Raw genomic sequence first — 14,107 nt, 5'->3', positions numbered from 1 at the left:
CCTTTGATGGTATAGGATAAAAACTTACTTTACTGATGTTATAAAGTGCGTGAAAGAAATGTATAAGATATAGAAGAGCTATTCACCGATTAATCGGAACCAGAATAAAAGTTCAACTAAAAAATGAGACTCTAGATTCACAGGTATTTTACTATTTTTGTAGTTTTATTATCCGACAACATCTTCCAGAGCTTTACTCTTCATTTAATAAGTCGAGGAACACATCCATTAAACAAAAAGTACAAAATATATCTTTAAAAAAAAGGTCACAACCTATTTTGCTAAAGAAAACGCATGGTTGAAAGCAGTACAGCAGTGCAATATTCACAATGGCTGCGAAATCTCTGAGACCAGATGCGTTAAAACCTTTGAAATCTCACAAGCTTACATTATTTTTCACTCGCCAGGTTCAGTCTGGCCCCAATCATTATTTTGCTATATCATTTAGAGCAAAATGTGTAGAATTCAGGAACCAAAGCAATGGCTGAAAACCCTCATATATATTTGTGGCTATTTTAACTACTGTTGTTTGATGTTACTGGTTAATGGTTAAGTCAAACATTCAGTTTGTCAAACATACTAATTTAACGTTTCATTAAATGAAGCACTCTGAAATAGCTTGCTAACAGACCAGGGCATGACCAAAACTAGTGCCAACACCAAAGCTTGTGAGACCCTCAGTGCGTACAAGAAAACATACAAGTATGAATGTTATGAACTTGAGGTTTGGGTTAGGACAAAACACACAGCAATGACGCTTTCTACCCCAACACTCACACACTCGCACACATATTTTGAAGCCCAAAATGCTATAGATCGAAAAATTACAGATATCTGAACCCACTCTATGAAACTCAAACAATATTCTCTAACAGGAACGAACTGGGAACAAAATGGTGTCAAGTTCAAAAAGGAAGGTTACCTCTAAATCGCGCCACACGGTAAACAAAATGAAAGAAAATATTCTTTGAGGTATTCATAGTGTCTGAGAACTTTAGCTACCATTTGATGACTGCTGTGATTCAAGTTCCATGTAACAAAACAATTAACAATTTGTACTGGATATCATTTCTGTAAACGCTTCTCATTACAGACTTGAGAATTGATCCTTCAATTCTCCCTTATTAAAAATGCTTGACATGATGCAAATGAAAATCATGAAATCTATAAATAGGTTCGGAGTAGTGGGAATGGACAAAAATACTGTCAGAATAATCTGACACCCAACTGAAGAGAACGTCCAGCATTAGTCCAGCTCTCTGCCTTGTACCTCATAAGGTACAAGGTATGTCTTCACAAGTTTATTCAAACTACAACTCGTCTTTGAGTTTAGAGTCTGTTTCATCTTCTTCCTCCTCCTCCTCTTCTTCTTCTTCTTCTTCTTGCTCCTCCTCCTCTTCTTCTTCTTCTTCATCTTCTTCCTTTTCCTCATCTTGCTCTTCGTCCTTTGCATCTTCCTTTCTGGTCTCTTCCTCTTCCTCACGCTTCTTTCTCTCCTCCTCTTCTTGACTTTCCTTCATTTTCTTCTCTGCATCCTAAATGATAAATAAACAGGAAAAATAAATAAACCTATGAATTCACTGCACAGAAATGATTTGGTAGGAAAAGATATTGTTTGAAAGGCATACCTTTGTGGCACCCCAGGTTTCATTGCCAACTTCTTCTGCCAGCTTTGGGTCATTAGTAATGAGAAAGCTGTCAAAAATTGTGCCAGACTTAACCTGTAATAAAAAAAATGGTGTCTTAAAACATATTTAAACCATAATTAAAATAAGAACTGCCATTTGGACGTGTTGGTAAAAGTAAGGATATATCTGCAATACCTGCCAAAGGTCCAGTCCAATTACTCCAATGCTATTAGATTTATAGATTTCATTGTCAGGTGTGTACTCAGGGTTATCAATCTCAGGGTGTACCCATTTCCCCTTGTAAGCAGGATTGTCGATTTGCTTCGGTTTCCACTCACCCTAAAAGGTCAAAACTTACATTTGAGAATAAGATAACAGAATTCCTTGTGAGAAGGCTTTTTGTACAATGTTTGGCATTGAGCATTGCCATGTTTATTTACAAAGCAAAAATAAAAAAAGGATGTACATTGTATTCAGGATTTGTGACCATGGGTGGTTCCCATTCCCCATCCATCTCATCATCCCAGTCGTCGGGTTTCTTGGCATCAGGATCAGGGATGTTCTCGGGTTTGTCCCACTCCTACAGAAGCAAACAGGGTCAGGTGGTTTAACAGAGCTGGGGTTTGCAAGAAACTGCAGTCATTAACATAAAATATATCACTATTCAAATACAGTGAATGCAACGATCATTAAATGAATTGGTTAAATTAGTTTGCAGTATATTTCTTATATAGGTTTGCTGGCAAATAGGTTATCAAGGCTGGTCATTCATTTCTTTAGAAAGCCTTTAAATGAAGAATGAATCACAAAGAGGAGCATTTCTTATATCTCACTATTTTATATGCACTTAGTGAAGGCAAAGAGTAGATCTGATGTGCACTGATGTTTATCCTCAATAGTGACTTTATCCGTTCATCTGTTTTGCAACAAGCAAGGGAAAGAATCCATTGGGTTTCAGACAACAAACAGGGCTGGACTCACCTCTGGTTTCTTGTCATCAGGGTCGGCAATCTTCTCCCTCTCATCCCAATCCGCAGGCTTTTTCGCTTCAGGATCCTTTATCTTTTTAGGGGGCAGGAAGTCCCAATCCTCTTCCAGAGATCCCGATTCTACTTTCTTATTGTCAATCTTGACTTCATAAGTGTTGTCAGGATTGACGATTAACGTATACAGGTGGGTGTATTCATCATCCTGGATGATACAAAATATGAGACTTTTAAGACTTTATGACTCAAGTCTGTCAATTTATAGGGACTAAAAAACAATAGGATTACCTTGCATCTGATGTCTTTGTTGATCAGATGATTTTTGCCCTTGTAATTGAAAATGACATGCACTTTCTTGGTACCAGGGCCACAAATGTCGGGACCTTGAGAAGACAAAACATGTTATTAAGTCCCTTGACTGAGGGACCCTTACCTCAATACAACTTAAAAGCCTCCACAAATTAGAGTTAATGCTTATCAATGGCGTAAAAGAATCATTTGAAAAACTTACCAAACATAATATTATATACAGAGTCTCCATTCATGTCTTCCTGCTTTAGGTCTGATGGGAAAAGCTTGATGTATCCCCCGCCACAGTCAATGCTCTGCTCGTGTTTTACAGTGAACTGGATCACAAGGGACTGGTCCTTGTTGCTGAAATCCTCAAATCGAGATGACAGCGCATAAAAATGGGCGTCCTGGCTGGTCTGAAGACCTGTGCATTCACAACAAGACATTTAAGGTCATACTTTATTATGGGCATTAATATTCTTAACGTAATGTTATTGTTGGTTTAAACTCGTTTGAGACCAGATTCAGACAATCTCCCCGTGTTTACAGTACATGTGGCTTTATTATGTTTTAAAACACAGTAAATTTGAGATGCTTTGACATGCTTGCGGCGCAGAAGGGCACGGCGGTGACGTCACAGGCAGTAGCCTCCCCGCGCAGGACTTTTACGTAAAATAATGCAAAATATTTAATTAAAACTAATTGACGTCGAGCATTACAATGTTTCACAATGCAGTACTCACCTTTATTTTTGTCGGCATCGCCATAAAATTTGCCTGCAGTGAGCACAAATTTCCCGTAGTCGGATTTGTGATTGGATTCCACCCATCGGCTCCTCCAACTGTCTGCAATTACGGATTATTGACATGACAAAATGTGTGAAATTAATGCGAGATCACAATCTATCATCAGCATTCATAATTATGAATACAATGTAAAGTCATTTATCCATGAAAATCTCTCGAGCCTTGACAAACGTCATTGTTATAATTGAAGATGTGCTGGTATCTACTCAAGATTAAAAAAAACATATTTCTTAATACAGATTTATTATTACATTTAATTATGCTGTTAGTGGCAGGCGTTGAGCAAGTCTCCAGTGACAACATTACAGAAAAACAAGTCTTTGTTGACTCCATCCCATGCTCGAAAGACAAAAATAACACTTTAAAGCAAAGACAACGAAATAATGCATGACTTACCACCGTCTTCAAATTGCTCTCGGAAATAAACAGTTGATTCTGCTGTTATTAAAGCGACGGACACGGCCATACAAAGCAAGGATAACGCTGTCATCTTTGCACAGAATGTTCTCCCTTATTTAAGGGGAAGAGTAGAAAAATATAAAGAAAACGTAATAAGCGATATAAAGCTCGATTATTTCTACAAGGACTACTGTTAAATTAGTATCTTAACATGCCTGCAGAAATGTGCCCTCCGATCATTCGCGGACACGCAGTCTTGCCTCTAGACCGAGAACAGATGGCTGGCTTTGATTGGTCGGCAGCTGGAAACTCTAACGTCACACCCGCCACCCAATCAGCTTCATTTGCGGAATATCGTGGAGTTGGCCAATGGCAGCTGACCACGCGTTTGACAGACGAGCACACAAAACACGAATCCTGCATGTATACATTTATGTCGTTAAATGAATAACTATCTAAGTTACAGTTGAAGGGGACCAGGAATATGAGATCTTTAATGTAATTTATTTCTGAATACTGTTATATAAACCAGTGGCTACCAGTGAAACCATAGTTGGTTTGTGGTAAATATGGTTTCACCACAAATTAAACAAAAAAACTATGGGTTATAGTTAAACCATGGCTAATTTTCATGAAGAATACTCTTTCACAATGTAAATAACATACAGTAACAACAATCAAAACCTGAATATGTTGTTGCATTAAAAAAGTGTTGCTGACAAACAGCTGATTTTCCAACAAACATCTGTGGAGAAAACCTTTGTAAAATGTATCATTGGCTGGTTGATTAGAATAGTTTGTTAAAACATTAAACGTTCAAACCTTATCAAGGCTGAAAGAATCAAAATATAAAACAATAGCTCATAATTCTTATTTTAACTTTACTGATTTGGAAAATTGAGTGCTGGCATAAGAAGTGTTTACAAGACTAAAAATACAACAAATTAAGCCAATGAGATCTTAAGGGTTGTTGTCAAGCTTATCACTTTACCTCACTGAACACAAAATAATATCTTTTATGTGGTTGTGTTCTAATACAAACACACACACCTTAAAATACACATGATGTGCGAAACAAAAATACAATATTTTTAACAAAAGATTGAAATATGGTAAATATCTTTGGAGACGATGATTTTTAAAAATGCCCCAACATTTGTGGTACATAACAATTCCGGGTTAAATACCTCCTGGTTGCATTCACAGCATGTGTGGAATAAAGTAAGTCACTTCAGAAAATCATTTTGAATTGTCCCTCAAGTCTGCACCCTAAAGCGTATTTACAGTAACACAGTAACAAAGCTTAACAGGCAAAGGGTTTAAAGGCGGAACCGTTTATTTGTAGTGCTTTCTGCTTGTCTATTAGGCTGCCACTGTATTTGCATGACTGTAAACACAGCCTGTGTTTTCCCAAACAAGTTGCTTACGTTCACACAAATGCATGTAAACTTCAATGTTAGTTGGGAGACGAAATAAGTGTATATAAAGTTATTTAAAAAAACTATTAAAGTAGAGTTTGTCTACTAATCTTCCTGTCCTCAAGAGTGTTTAAAGAATATGAGGTACAGAGTTGCAACTCTATGTTTGTAATGCCTTTTCATGTTGTATCACTTATATGCTGCATTCAGATATGAGCAGCTTTATTTCAGCTTCATTCAAGTACAGTGTATGCTGTTGTTCAAGTCTATACTTTAGTGATAATGTTCACATGCTCCGTTATGGTAGAAAGAAATTGATCCTTTGGGGAATTGATTTGCACCCCTGTGCAGAGAAAAGTTTCTCCTCCTTGGGAACATACAACATGGCTTTGGCCACTTCATCCAGCGTTCCCTCATCTGGTTCAAGGCCACGAGCTGCATACGCATCACGGGCACACAGCTTTACATGACGATACTCCAGAGGCAGGAATGGCACAAAGAAGTCAATCAGATGGCCTGACATTAGCTCGCTTCGGGCGAAACCTCCTGCAAAAATCAAATATAATATAAATGTCAAGCAATCATTCTCTGATTAAGAGTAAGGGCCTGTGTCCGCCGAGGCATTTATGCGCTGCGCTTTTAAAAAATCAATCAGTTTAAGTTTTTTTCCCTTCAGCGCTGGTGCTATTCGTTTTTTCCTACGATTAGTGCTGCCGTTCGACTGGGTGCCCTGAGTTGAAAAATGCTCAACTTTGGGCAGAACGCTGCGCCTCCAGCAGGCGTTTTCAGCCGAGCTCCTGGCGTTTTCAGATGCGTAAATGCGCTTCGGTTGACACAGCCCATAAGACTTCCAGCATCATACATGTCATTTTGTGTGCACTATATATGAAAAAGTCACATATGTTCGCAGCAACATGAGTGTTGATAAAATATTTAATTATAGCAATTTTGATTTAAAGGAATGGTTCATCCAAAAATGAAAATTCTGTCATGAATTTCTCATGTTCCAAACCTGTATAAGTTGTTCCAAACCTGTATAATTTTTTTGTTCTGTTGAAGACAAAGACTGAGATTTCTTTTCCACCACTGACTACCAGTGAAATGGTTGTCAAAGGAGTCCAGGACTGTTTGTGTTCCTAAATTCTTCAAAATCATTTTTTTTGTGTTAAACAGAACAAAAAAAATATTATTTCTAGCTTCCCTGTAGCTCAGTGGTTAGAACATTGTGTTAACCACGCAAGGTTGTGGGTTCGATCCCAGGGGATTACAAATACCTATGTACCTATGTAGGATAAAGCAATGTAAGTCGCTTTGGATAAAAGCATCTGCCAAATTCCTAAATGTACCTTGGAAGAAATCTCCCTTGCTAACATTCTTCCAAATATACTTCTTTTTGTTCAATCAAACAAAGAAATTTCTACATGTTTGAAACAACTTGAGGTTGAATAATTCATGAAAGAATTGAAATGTTTGGGTGAACTATCCCTTTAAGCTGCAACTTGATTTAAACGTTTTTATGACGGGACTGACTATTTACCTTCAGCCTCCATAGCTTCAGCCCTCAGAAGATGTTCCAAGTCCTCCATGCCAATGTCTTCACGGTTTTGTCCCGAATGCCAGAAATCTAGTGCCACATCATTGATGGCACCACCACCAATATTGCTAAAGCGTGTCAAACAGGTAATTTTCAAGCATTATTTTTTAGCAATAGGAATCTGAATAACAGCTTTGATTTAGTGTCGCTGGTAGCAGCAACTTTGTGAACGACTGGCAATTGAGTCATGTGTGCAGATTCCATGTGTCTGGTCAATTTTCTGATGAATAAATGTTAAGCCCTGTCAAGAACTCACCTTAAAAAGAGAAATATGGCTCTCCTATAGTTGACCCCATCCACATTATCATAATGGTCCATGTAGGGCTTTATAGCGTCAATGAGACCTGGGTGCAGCTTCTCAGCTTCATCAAAAATAAAAAGAGTCTGAGGGCACCTGAGAACCATGTCTCGAATCGCTTCTCTCAGCTGGCCCTGATCACAAACACAGCCACATAATAAATACAAACACTAACTAAACATTCCATAACTACATTTCAAAATTCTTCATATTTAGATTAGATTAGATTCAACTTTATTGTCATTACACATATACAAGTACAGTGTAACGAAATGTAGTATAAAAGCAAGTAATAAATTGTAATAAATCAACAAGTAATAAATTGTACGCACAGGATTTCCCTAATCAAATGTTCTTACTAAAGTAACCAACTATGTCGAAGTTCACAAAATGTCAAGAATTGTGCGTATCTAATGGCAGTAGTCCAGTACATGTTCCCCAGAAGTCCAAATAGTGTATTGGACCTCTGCCTATGTGAGCTGTGTTGCAAGAATGATTTTACAATTTCAAAGAATATACAGCGGTTTGTGGATTTACTCTAAGTGAACAGTCTTGTGTAAAAGGTAATAAATTAACCAAAGACCACTGAATCACAATAAATGTCCCGGTCCTTTGCCAAGCTTTGCTCACCTTGTACACGTCCAGTAGTCTCGTGTGAGGGAAATGGAATGGGGCAATGAACAAACGCACGCATTCGCTCTTTATACCATCCCGATAAAGGTTGTCCGCCACTAACCGAGCCACAAAGTTCTTGCCTGTTCCAGACCAGCCGTGAAAGGAGAGAGTCAGTGCCTTATTGGACTCTGGGTTGTTGATGAAGCCTTGAATCGCTTTTAGGACCACTGACTGGACCAGGTGCTGACCGTGGAGCTTTACCTGCAGATCTCTTTCCAGTCCTGAACATTGTTAAAAATGAAAACAAACATTTTGAGTCTAGTAAGGGTCACAACCTGGTATTTCCAAGTTTTCAATGATAGACGGAACCATAAATGTGTTTTATAAAATAACAGAGGAGTGATCGTTTTACCTGTTATATTATGTGTAATCCTACAGTCCCCTGTATCACAGCACTGACCCAGGCTGCAATACCAAGCCATTAGCATACCGGTGTAATACTGGGGAAAGCTTGGCCAAATGTCCCCTGTAGGCACTGTGAAAATCGCATAACATCATGTTGATAACATTTTTTTTTAGTGCTTCATATAACAAACACGTTGTATACATCAATAACATTTAGAAATATGTGTTATGATTTTACGTTTATTTAAAAGCTGTTTTATTCAAAGCCATGTAACACCGTTACATTTTAACTGTATTTGTATTATTATTTGACCCTTATAAATTATTTTGAATTTTTAAGCATTGCATTATTGTTTGATTATTAACGAACGTATATTCAAACACTTTATTTTACCTTGCTGGGTCGCATCCTCTTGGTTTGGCAGACAGTCCCCTTCCCATATATTGCAATAGATGTAATTGAAATAATAGGTAGAAACATTTGAAATGCTGTCGAATTGAAAGAATTCCGCTTCTGCCGAAACAGCGAACAGCAAGATTACGATTGAAATCATCTGTGCCGTCGGAATTATAGATCATGAAACAAATGTATCATTGAGATATTAGAAATGATTCTAGGGTCCATTCAGACATACTGCATCAGTAACATCGACGGCAAGTCAGCGAGAGAACTGGTCGCTACGTCACGTTTCACAAGGAAAATGGGCGGGGTTTATTTCTGGACATTAAGCTCACTCGATCTGGAAAATCACTTTTTTTATTTTAATCTGAATGTGATGGCTTGTGATAACTCAGAATAATTATGTAAATATTTTTAGACTGTCGACACAGAAAACGTAGTGATCACGTGATAAGCGTTACTTTGTGCTGCGCTGATGGAGAGCAGCAAATGACAAGCGAATGTAAGCAATAAGGAGAATTCAAAGTATCTTGTCACTTTTATTTGACAAGGAACAAACATAAGTGGACAGAGCATATGATATTTAGGACAATGTATATTTTTGCGCATTTGTTTTATAAAGTGCACTAGTAAGATTACGTTCAATTTTGCAAACTAAACAGAACGCTTAGTAACGTTATTGCTATTTTCTCTGAACTGTTTCCCTTTGGAATTGCATCATGACACTTAAGTGATAGAAGATAAGAAAAACAATTTTAAGTTATTAAAGGGCAATTGCATTAGCAAACAAAACAATTCCTTGTTTAAAAAATGATTTTATTTTGCAGATGAACAATTTAATTATTTGCATGAATACAAGTTATTCCTGATTTTAAGGAATAACCTGGTTTGATATGTTACAATCTTATAGCATGAAATACGCCCAGAGTACTTAATGTTTCCTTTTGAAACAAAATTGCTTCAAGTTCAATAATGAAATTCTCATGTGTCAAGCTTTAAGGACAATCTTATACCACATTAATTGTCATAGCCATATGCAGTTAGACAAATTACAAGTAGAATGGAACTTGCGTCAAGACTAAATGGAACCAGATGCAAACATAGTAATTCAAGCTTAATGGTCAAAATCAGGAGAGAAAGCCTTGGAGGAACTTTAGAGAAATGGCCTCAAATCAACCAGTTGGATCCTAAAGCCACAGAAGTCAGGAATCCTGTTGAAAAGGAACAAGTTAGCAAGAGCAGGAATCCCCACAAACTATATACTATAGGAAAGATCAACCTCAGAAATAAATGGAACGGTAGGGGTATAATCAGCAAAATCATTTGGCAGAATCAGGTCATCACAGGTTGAAAGAATGCCACTTAAGGAGTTCAAGAGAGGACCCACCTTAAGGTTCTCCAAAGACGTCATGTCAGCACCACCTTTAAAAGAAATTGCTGCAGGTTAGTGGACCACAAAATCTAACTCTGGTCCAAATGAGGACAGTGGTTTCAGTTCAAGACTGTCCACATTAAGTATTCAGGTCAGACATTTGCAAAACATCATGAAACCAAATATCATGTGACAATAGGACAAGGACGCAAACAAACCTGCAACAGGGACAGGATGCACGCAACTCCATGTGGCACATTCGATCAGTCACCTGTCAATGATAAGAAACATGTTAGGACTAAAACATCCAAAAGAGGTTCAGAATTTGGGTCTTAAAGGACCAGCTCAGACAGAGCTAATTTCCAACTCCATGGGAAAGTCAGGGGATGTCATTCGTCACAGCAGTCATACAACACTTGTACCAATACGCAGTCAAGACAAACTTACATGGCAGAGTAAACGCTAGACATCATGGGGTCCAGAACTCCCTTCCTTGGATCAAGGAAGACGTAAAATCACCATTTGCCCTGGTCATTACAGACTGTACCTACAACACAAAATGTGCGATTAACAAAAAGCACATCAAGGCAGAATATATTAAAAACAAACCAGGCTCAATCAGTTAGGTTTTATGAGATCCTCAAAAATATAGGAGACCTGATTCAAAATCATCAGTTTGAGACTGCACATGTCAGCATCAAAGTGGCACTGGAAACACTTACCAGAAGCAAACTGGCCAAACGCCTCCAGTTTCTCCACAGCCATAATTCGTCACATCTAGAGGTAAAATAAAAAATTAGCTAAAGAATCACAGAGACATCACATTGTACAGAAGGTTATTGCATCAGATAGGAGCGAAAGACATTGCTCTAAACTCTACATGGTTATTCTGCTGAACTATGCTGTCATCACATGCGTTAGGTCTCATAAAACAAAGGCCAGAGTTGAGCAACTTACCAGGTTTGATTGCTTTCAGCAAACCCCATCTTTCTGCAAAGAGAAATCACAGGTAAGAGACCAAACGCATTTACTCAGGAAGAATAAAGAACCGAATATGCATCAGTTAGGAGCGAAAGACATTGCTCTGTGTTCTACATGGTTATTCTGCTGAACTATGCTCTCATCACTTGCATTACAGATGGTAAAATAGCAATCCCCAAAAATATATCAGTACCATGTAGCAACAGCGACAGCATCATCCACCATCATCCACCGAGTCTATGCTTCCAGAGCAACCTGCAGGAACAAGAGTGGTTTAGCACAGTGCCGATGTAAAAAGGATTAAGATATAGAAACAAAACTCTGTTTCAGTACATAGATCTCTTTCATTCTAATTCAGAGAGATTCCCATTGTTTTAAAACGATCATCATAAACAGAGTTGTGTCTTAATCAATGTTATGTATAAAAGAGCTCACCTTTCAATTAACCCAGACTGCATGCATCCCTATGAATAAAAGATTGATGAGTATAACCAAGAAAACATACTATGAAAAGTATTAAAATCTTGCGCATCAGATAAGAAACATGTGGTTGAAATATCATCATATTGTTCTCAAGAGTAGCAAATAGGGTCATCATGTGCACCATAATTAATTTTATATGTATAAATTTCAAAGATACCTTGTTGGACTTGCATTGGGCCATCTGCATTGTGAATCCCTGCAAAAATTAGCTCATTACAACACTGCACTGAGAACTAATCATAAACCACTAAGTTCACAAAGCCTCAGTGTATAAATTCTCAGAAATCACTCCTGTCCACTACTCTTAATACTTTATTCATCATAGGCTTCAATTCAAGAGATTCAAAGGTAATGGCGCGTTTTGCTACGTTACCTGCAACTCGTGGTCTCCATGATTGACCAAACTGGACCTGAAAAATAGCAATACTCCGCTTACTTTGATATAAAGGCAAATATAAACAAAACGCATGCTCAACAAAATAAAGACACTTATCAGAAACGTTGGCATTCATCAGTTTATATCAGATGTCCCTACCAACATTATTTTTCATCACGTAAGTGAGCACGAGGTCATGCTAAGCTAACGCAACTCAGCCACGTGGTCAGCACGGAGTTAACGTTAAATTCTCATAGGAATTATTATTTTTTTCTATTAAAAACATTAAGTCCTACAATTAAAAACTATTTTACGTGAAATTGAGACCCCAGACCACGTGCACAAAATACCTGCAAATTTACTCAACTCTTACAAAAGCAAAACTGCGGCTCTATAAAAAGGTATTTGAAATAAATCTACTTCGTACAGACTTCCAACACACAAATAAAAAGAAACTAAACCGAAGTGCTTGTACTCACATTGTTCTCTCGAAAACTCCAACGATGAATGAGACTGAACAAACGTGTCGCATTGGGTTTTATAGGGCTTCGGCGCAAGGATTTCTGGGAAAATTCCCTACTTGGTCTTCATCCGCATTGATTTACGATAAATAAACACCAGCTGGCGCTGCAGTGCCTTTAATTTCAGCTCAACGTCATGTTTATGTAGGAAGACCAGTAACAATTCTCATTTCCAATGTATGAGGCAATCAGACATCGTTAAACACATCCCTTGTATCACCATCTGTTCTCATGCTATTTTTATTCAAAATAATATTTGTTTGTCTAAAAATCAGATTGCATCACATTATTATGATGGACATGTCACGTGATGATAATTAAAGCCATTGGTTAGGATGTTATTCAGTGTGTTTACAGTAATTCACTGGAATAAGTTTACATTTTGAGAACATATACTGTTTGCTCTAGGATTTTCTTCTACACGTCTGTACAATCTTTAAAAAAAATGTTGATTTTTGGCTATATTTTTCCCACTTTTTGTATATAGTGCATTATTCTTTTTATTAAATTTTTCAAAACTCTAAAAACAATTAGCACTACATCCATCTGTTGAGACCATACCATTGACACAATTCATATTGTTTTTATGCTCAGTTCATTAACACTTTTCTAAAATGCTTACATATTCTTTTCACGTAAGCTTACCACTTACCAAAATTATTGATCTTTCTTATTTTTTTTACAAAAACGAAGACCTAATGTTCCAAACCCTATATATAGTAAACAACCTCCTCCTCTTCTTCTTCTTCTGAAACAACAGCACCTTACAGTAAAAGACCTGATAAGAAATTTCTAATTAGTGATAATTGAAAAATAGCTGATTCAAATCTCAATCTGAGACATAGCAAGATGTTGAAGTCTTCCCATTACGTAATCATGAGAATCAAAATAATGAAGATCATATGGATTAGAACTGTACTTTTTTTCAGTGCATTTTTTCTGTGCATTGGGCATGCATTTGTATTACTGATAGCAATCACATTTATTGCTAATAAAGCCTTTACTTTTTAGTACATTCTGCTGATGATTCCTTCACTATGTTGTCTTCTGTGAGCTTTTGGAAAGTTTGTGTTTCATGGAGATATTGGACAGAGAGTGTTTTGGCAGCATGAAAGTACACTTTTTTTATTTTTCAGTTAGGTGTGTGAGTCACCAAATCCAACCTTATGTCATCTAAAACATAGCATGATTGACTATATGTTCCTGATGCATAGAAAACTGGTGCTAATGTTTTGACAGAATGACTCGATTTTGAAATGGGTTTGTTGTGTTTTGAAAGTTAGCATATGTTGAAAGAGGCTTTCAGCATTTTGAAAAGTAGAGTTTATATTTATTTAACAAAATCGTGTTTTGGCAAGATGTAAATGTGTGATGTAGGTTTGTTACTGTGTTAAGTGTTTAGAAACATATCTTTAAGTATTGGTAAATGCTTGTTAGTAATTGAATAAAACCTGTAATATATAGTTGCACTATGTTTGCACCGTGTACACTTTCTTCTGCACTAAGCTCCTGTTGCCAAGTCAAATTCCTTGTG

The 14,107-nt window shown here is 37.2% G+C and overlaps 2 protein-coding genes, 1 long non-coding RNA gene and 7 other non-coding genes across 10 annotated transcripts; all 10 read right to left on the bottom strand.

The window, feature by feature from the left end:
- Nucleotides 1-144: 144 nt before the first annotated feature.
- calr (calreticulin) lies at nt 145-4,377 on the bottom strand. The gene is made up of 9 exons (XM_056772836.1): nt 4,108-4,377; nt 3,649-3,750; nt 3,126-3,329; nt 2,903-2,997; nt 2,610-2,819; nt 2,095-2,208; nt 1,824-1,967; nt 1,629-1,721; nt 145-1,535 (listed from the first exon to the last, which is right to left on the bottom strand). Exons 1-9 carry the CDS (start codon nt 4,199-4,201, stop codon nt 1,311-1,313), a joined length of 1,281 nt encoding a protein of 426 aa, XP_056628814.1. The 5' UTR covers nt 4,202-4,377; the 3' UTR covers nt 145-1,310.
- A 218-nt stretch (nt 4,378-4,595) lies between these two features.
- On the bottom strand, nt 4,596-9,099 carry tor3a (torsin family 3, member A). The gene is made up of 6 exons (XM_056772837.1): nt 8,835-9,099; nt 8,448-8,570; nt 8,051-8,316; nt 7,379-7,554; nt 7,066-7,190; nt 4,596-6,074 (listed from the first exon to the last, which is right to left on the bottom strand). The coding sequence occupies exons 1-6, from the start codon at nt 8,992-8,994 to the stop codon at nt 5,827-5,829; spliced, it is 1,098 nt and encodes a 365-aa protein (XP_056628815.1). The 5' UTR covers nt 8,995-9,099; the 3' UTR covers nt 4,596-5,826.
- Nucleotides 9,100-9,635: 536 nt separating this feature from the next.
- Nucleotides 9,636-12,572, bottom strand: LOC130440045 (uncharacterized). Its single transcript, XR_008909518.1, has 11 exons — nt 12,532-12,572; nt 12,050-12,086; nt 11,834-11,872; nt 11,629-11,657; nt 11,387-11,448; nt 11,170-11,202; nt 10,935-10,989; nt 10,660-10,759; nt 10,431-10,483; nt 10,228-10,262; nt 9,636-10,051 (listed from the first exon to the last, which is right to left on the bottom strand). It is a non-coding gene; the product is annotated as an uncharacterized LOC130440045 (long non-coding RNA).
- On the bottom strand, nt 10,117-10,189 carry LOC130407340 (small nucleolar RNA SNORD47). The gene has a single exon (XR_008904603.1). It is a non-coding gene; the product is annotated as a small nucleolar RNA SNORD47 (small nucleolar RNA).
- On the bottom strand, nt 10,330-10,391 carry LOC130407345 (small nucleolar RNA SNORD78). Its single transcript, XR_008904607.1, has one exon. It is a non-coding gene; the product is annotated as a small nucleolar RNA SNORD78 (small nucleolar RNA).
- Nucleotides 11,049-11,133, bottom strand: LOC130407344 (small nucleolar RNA snR60/Z15/Z230/Z193/J17). The gene has a single exon (XR_008904606.1). It is a non-coding gene; the product is annotated as a small nucleolar RNA snR60/Z15/Z230/Z193/J17 (small nucleolar RNA).
- Nucleotides 11,264-11,348, bottom strand: LOC130407343 (small nucleolar RNA snR60/Z15/Z230/Z193/J17). The gene has a single exon (XR_008904605.1). It is a non-coding gene; the product is annotated as a small nucleolar RNA snR60/Z15/Z230/Z193/J17 (small nucleolar RNA).
- On the bottom strand, nt 11,513-11,591 carry LOC130407353 (small nucleolar RNA SNORD79). The gene has a single exon (XR_008904615.1). It is a non-coding gene; the product is annotated as a small nucleolar RNA SNORD79 (small nucleolar RNA).
- Nucleotides 11,936-12,004, bottom strand: LOC130407346 (small nucleolar RNA SNORD75). The gene has a single exon (XR_008904608.1). It is a non-coding gene; the product is annotated as a small nucleolar RNA SNORD75 (small nucleolar RNA).
- On the bottom strand, nt 12,162-12,238 carry LOC130407342 (small nucleolar RNA SNORD74). Its single transcript, XR_008904604.1, has one exon. It is a non-coding gene; the product is annotated as a small nucleolar RNA SNORD74 (small nucleolar RNA).
- Nucleotides 12,573-14,107: the final 1,535 nt, after the last annotated feature.

Source organism: Triplophysa dalaica, chromosome 18 (genome assembly GCF_015846415.1).
Source record: "Triplophysa dalaica isolate WHDGS20190420 chromosome 18, ASM1584641v1, whole genome shotgun sequence".
Classification (NCBI taxonomy): domain Eukaryota; kingdom Metazoa; phylum Chordata; class Actinopteri; order Cypriniformes; family Nemacheilidae; genus Triplophysa; species Triplophysa dalaica.
Note: the sequence above shows the minus strand (reverse complement) of the source record. Positions and strands in the feature narration are given on the sequence as shown.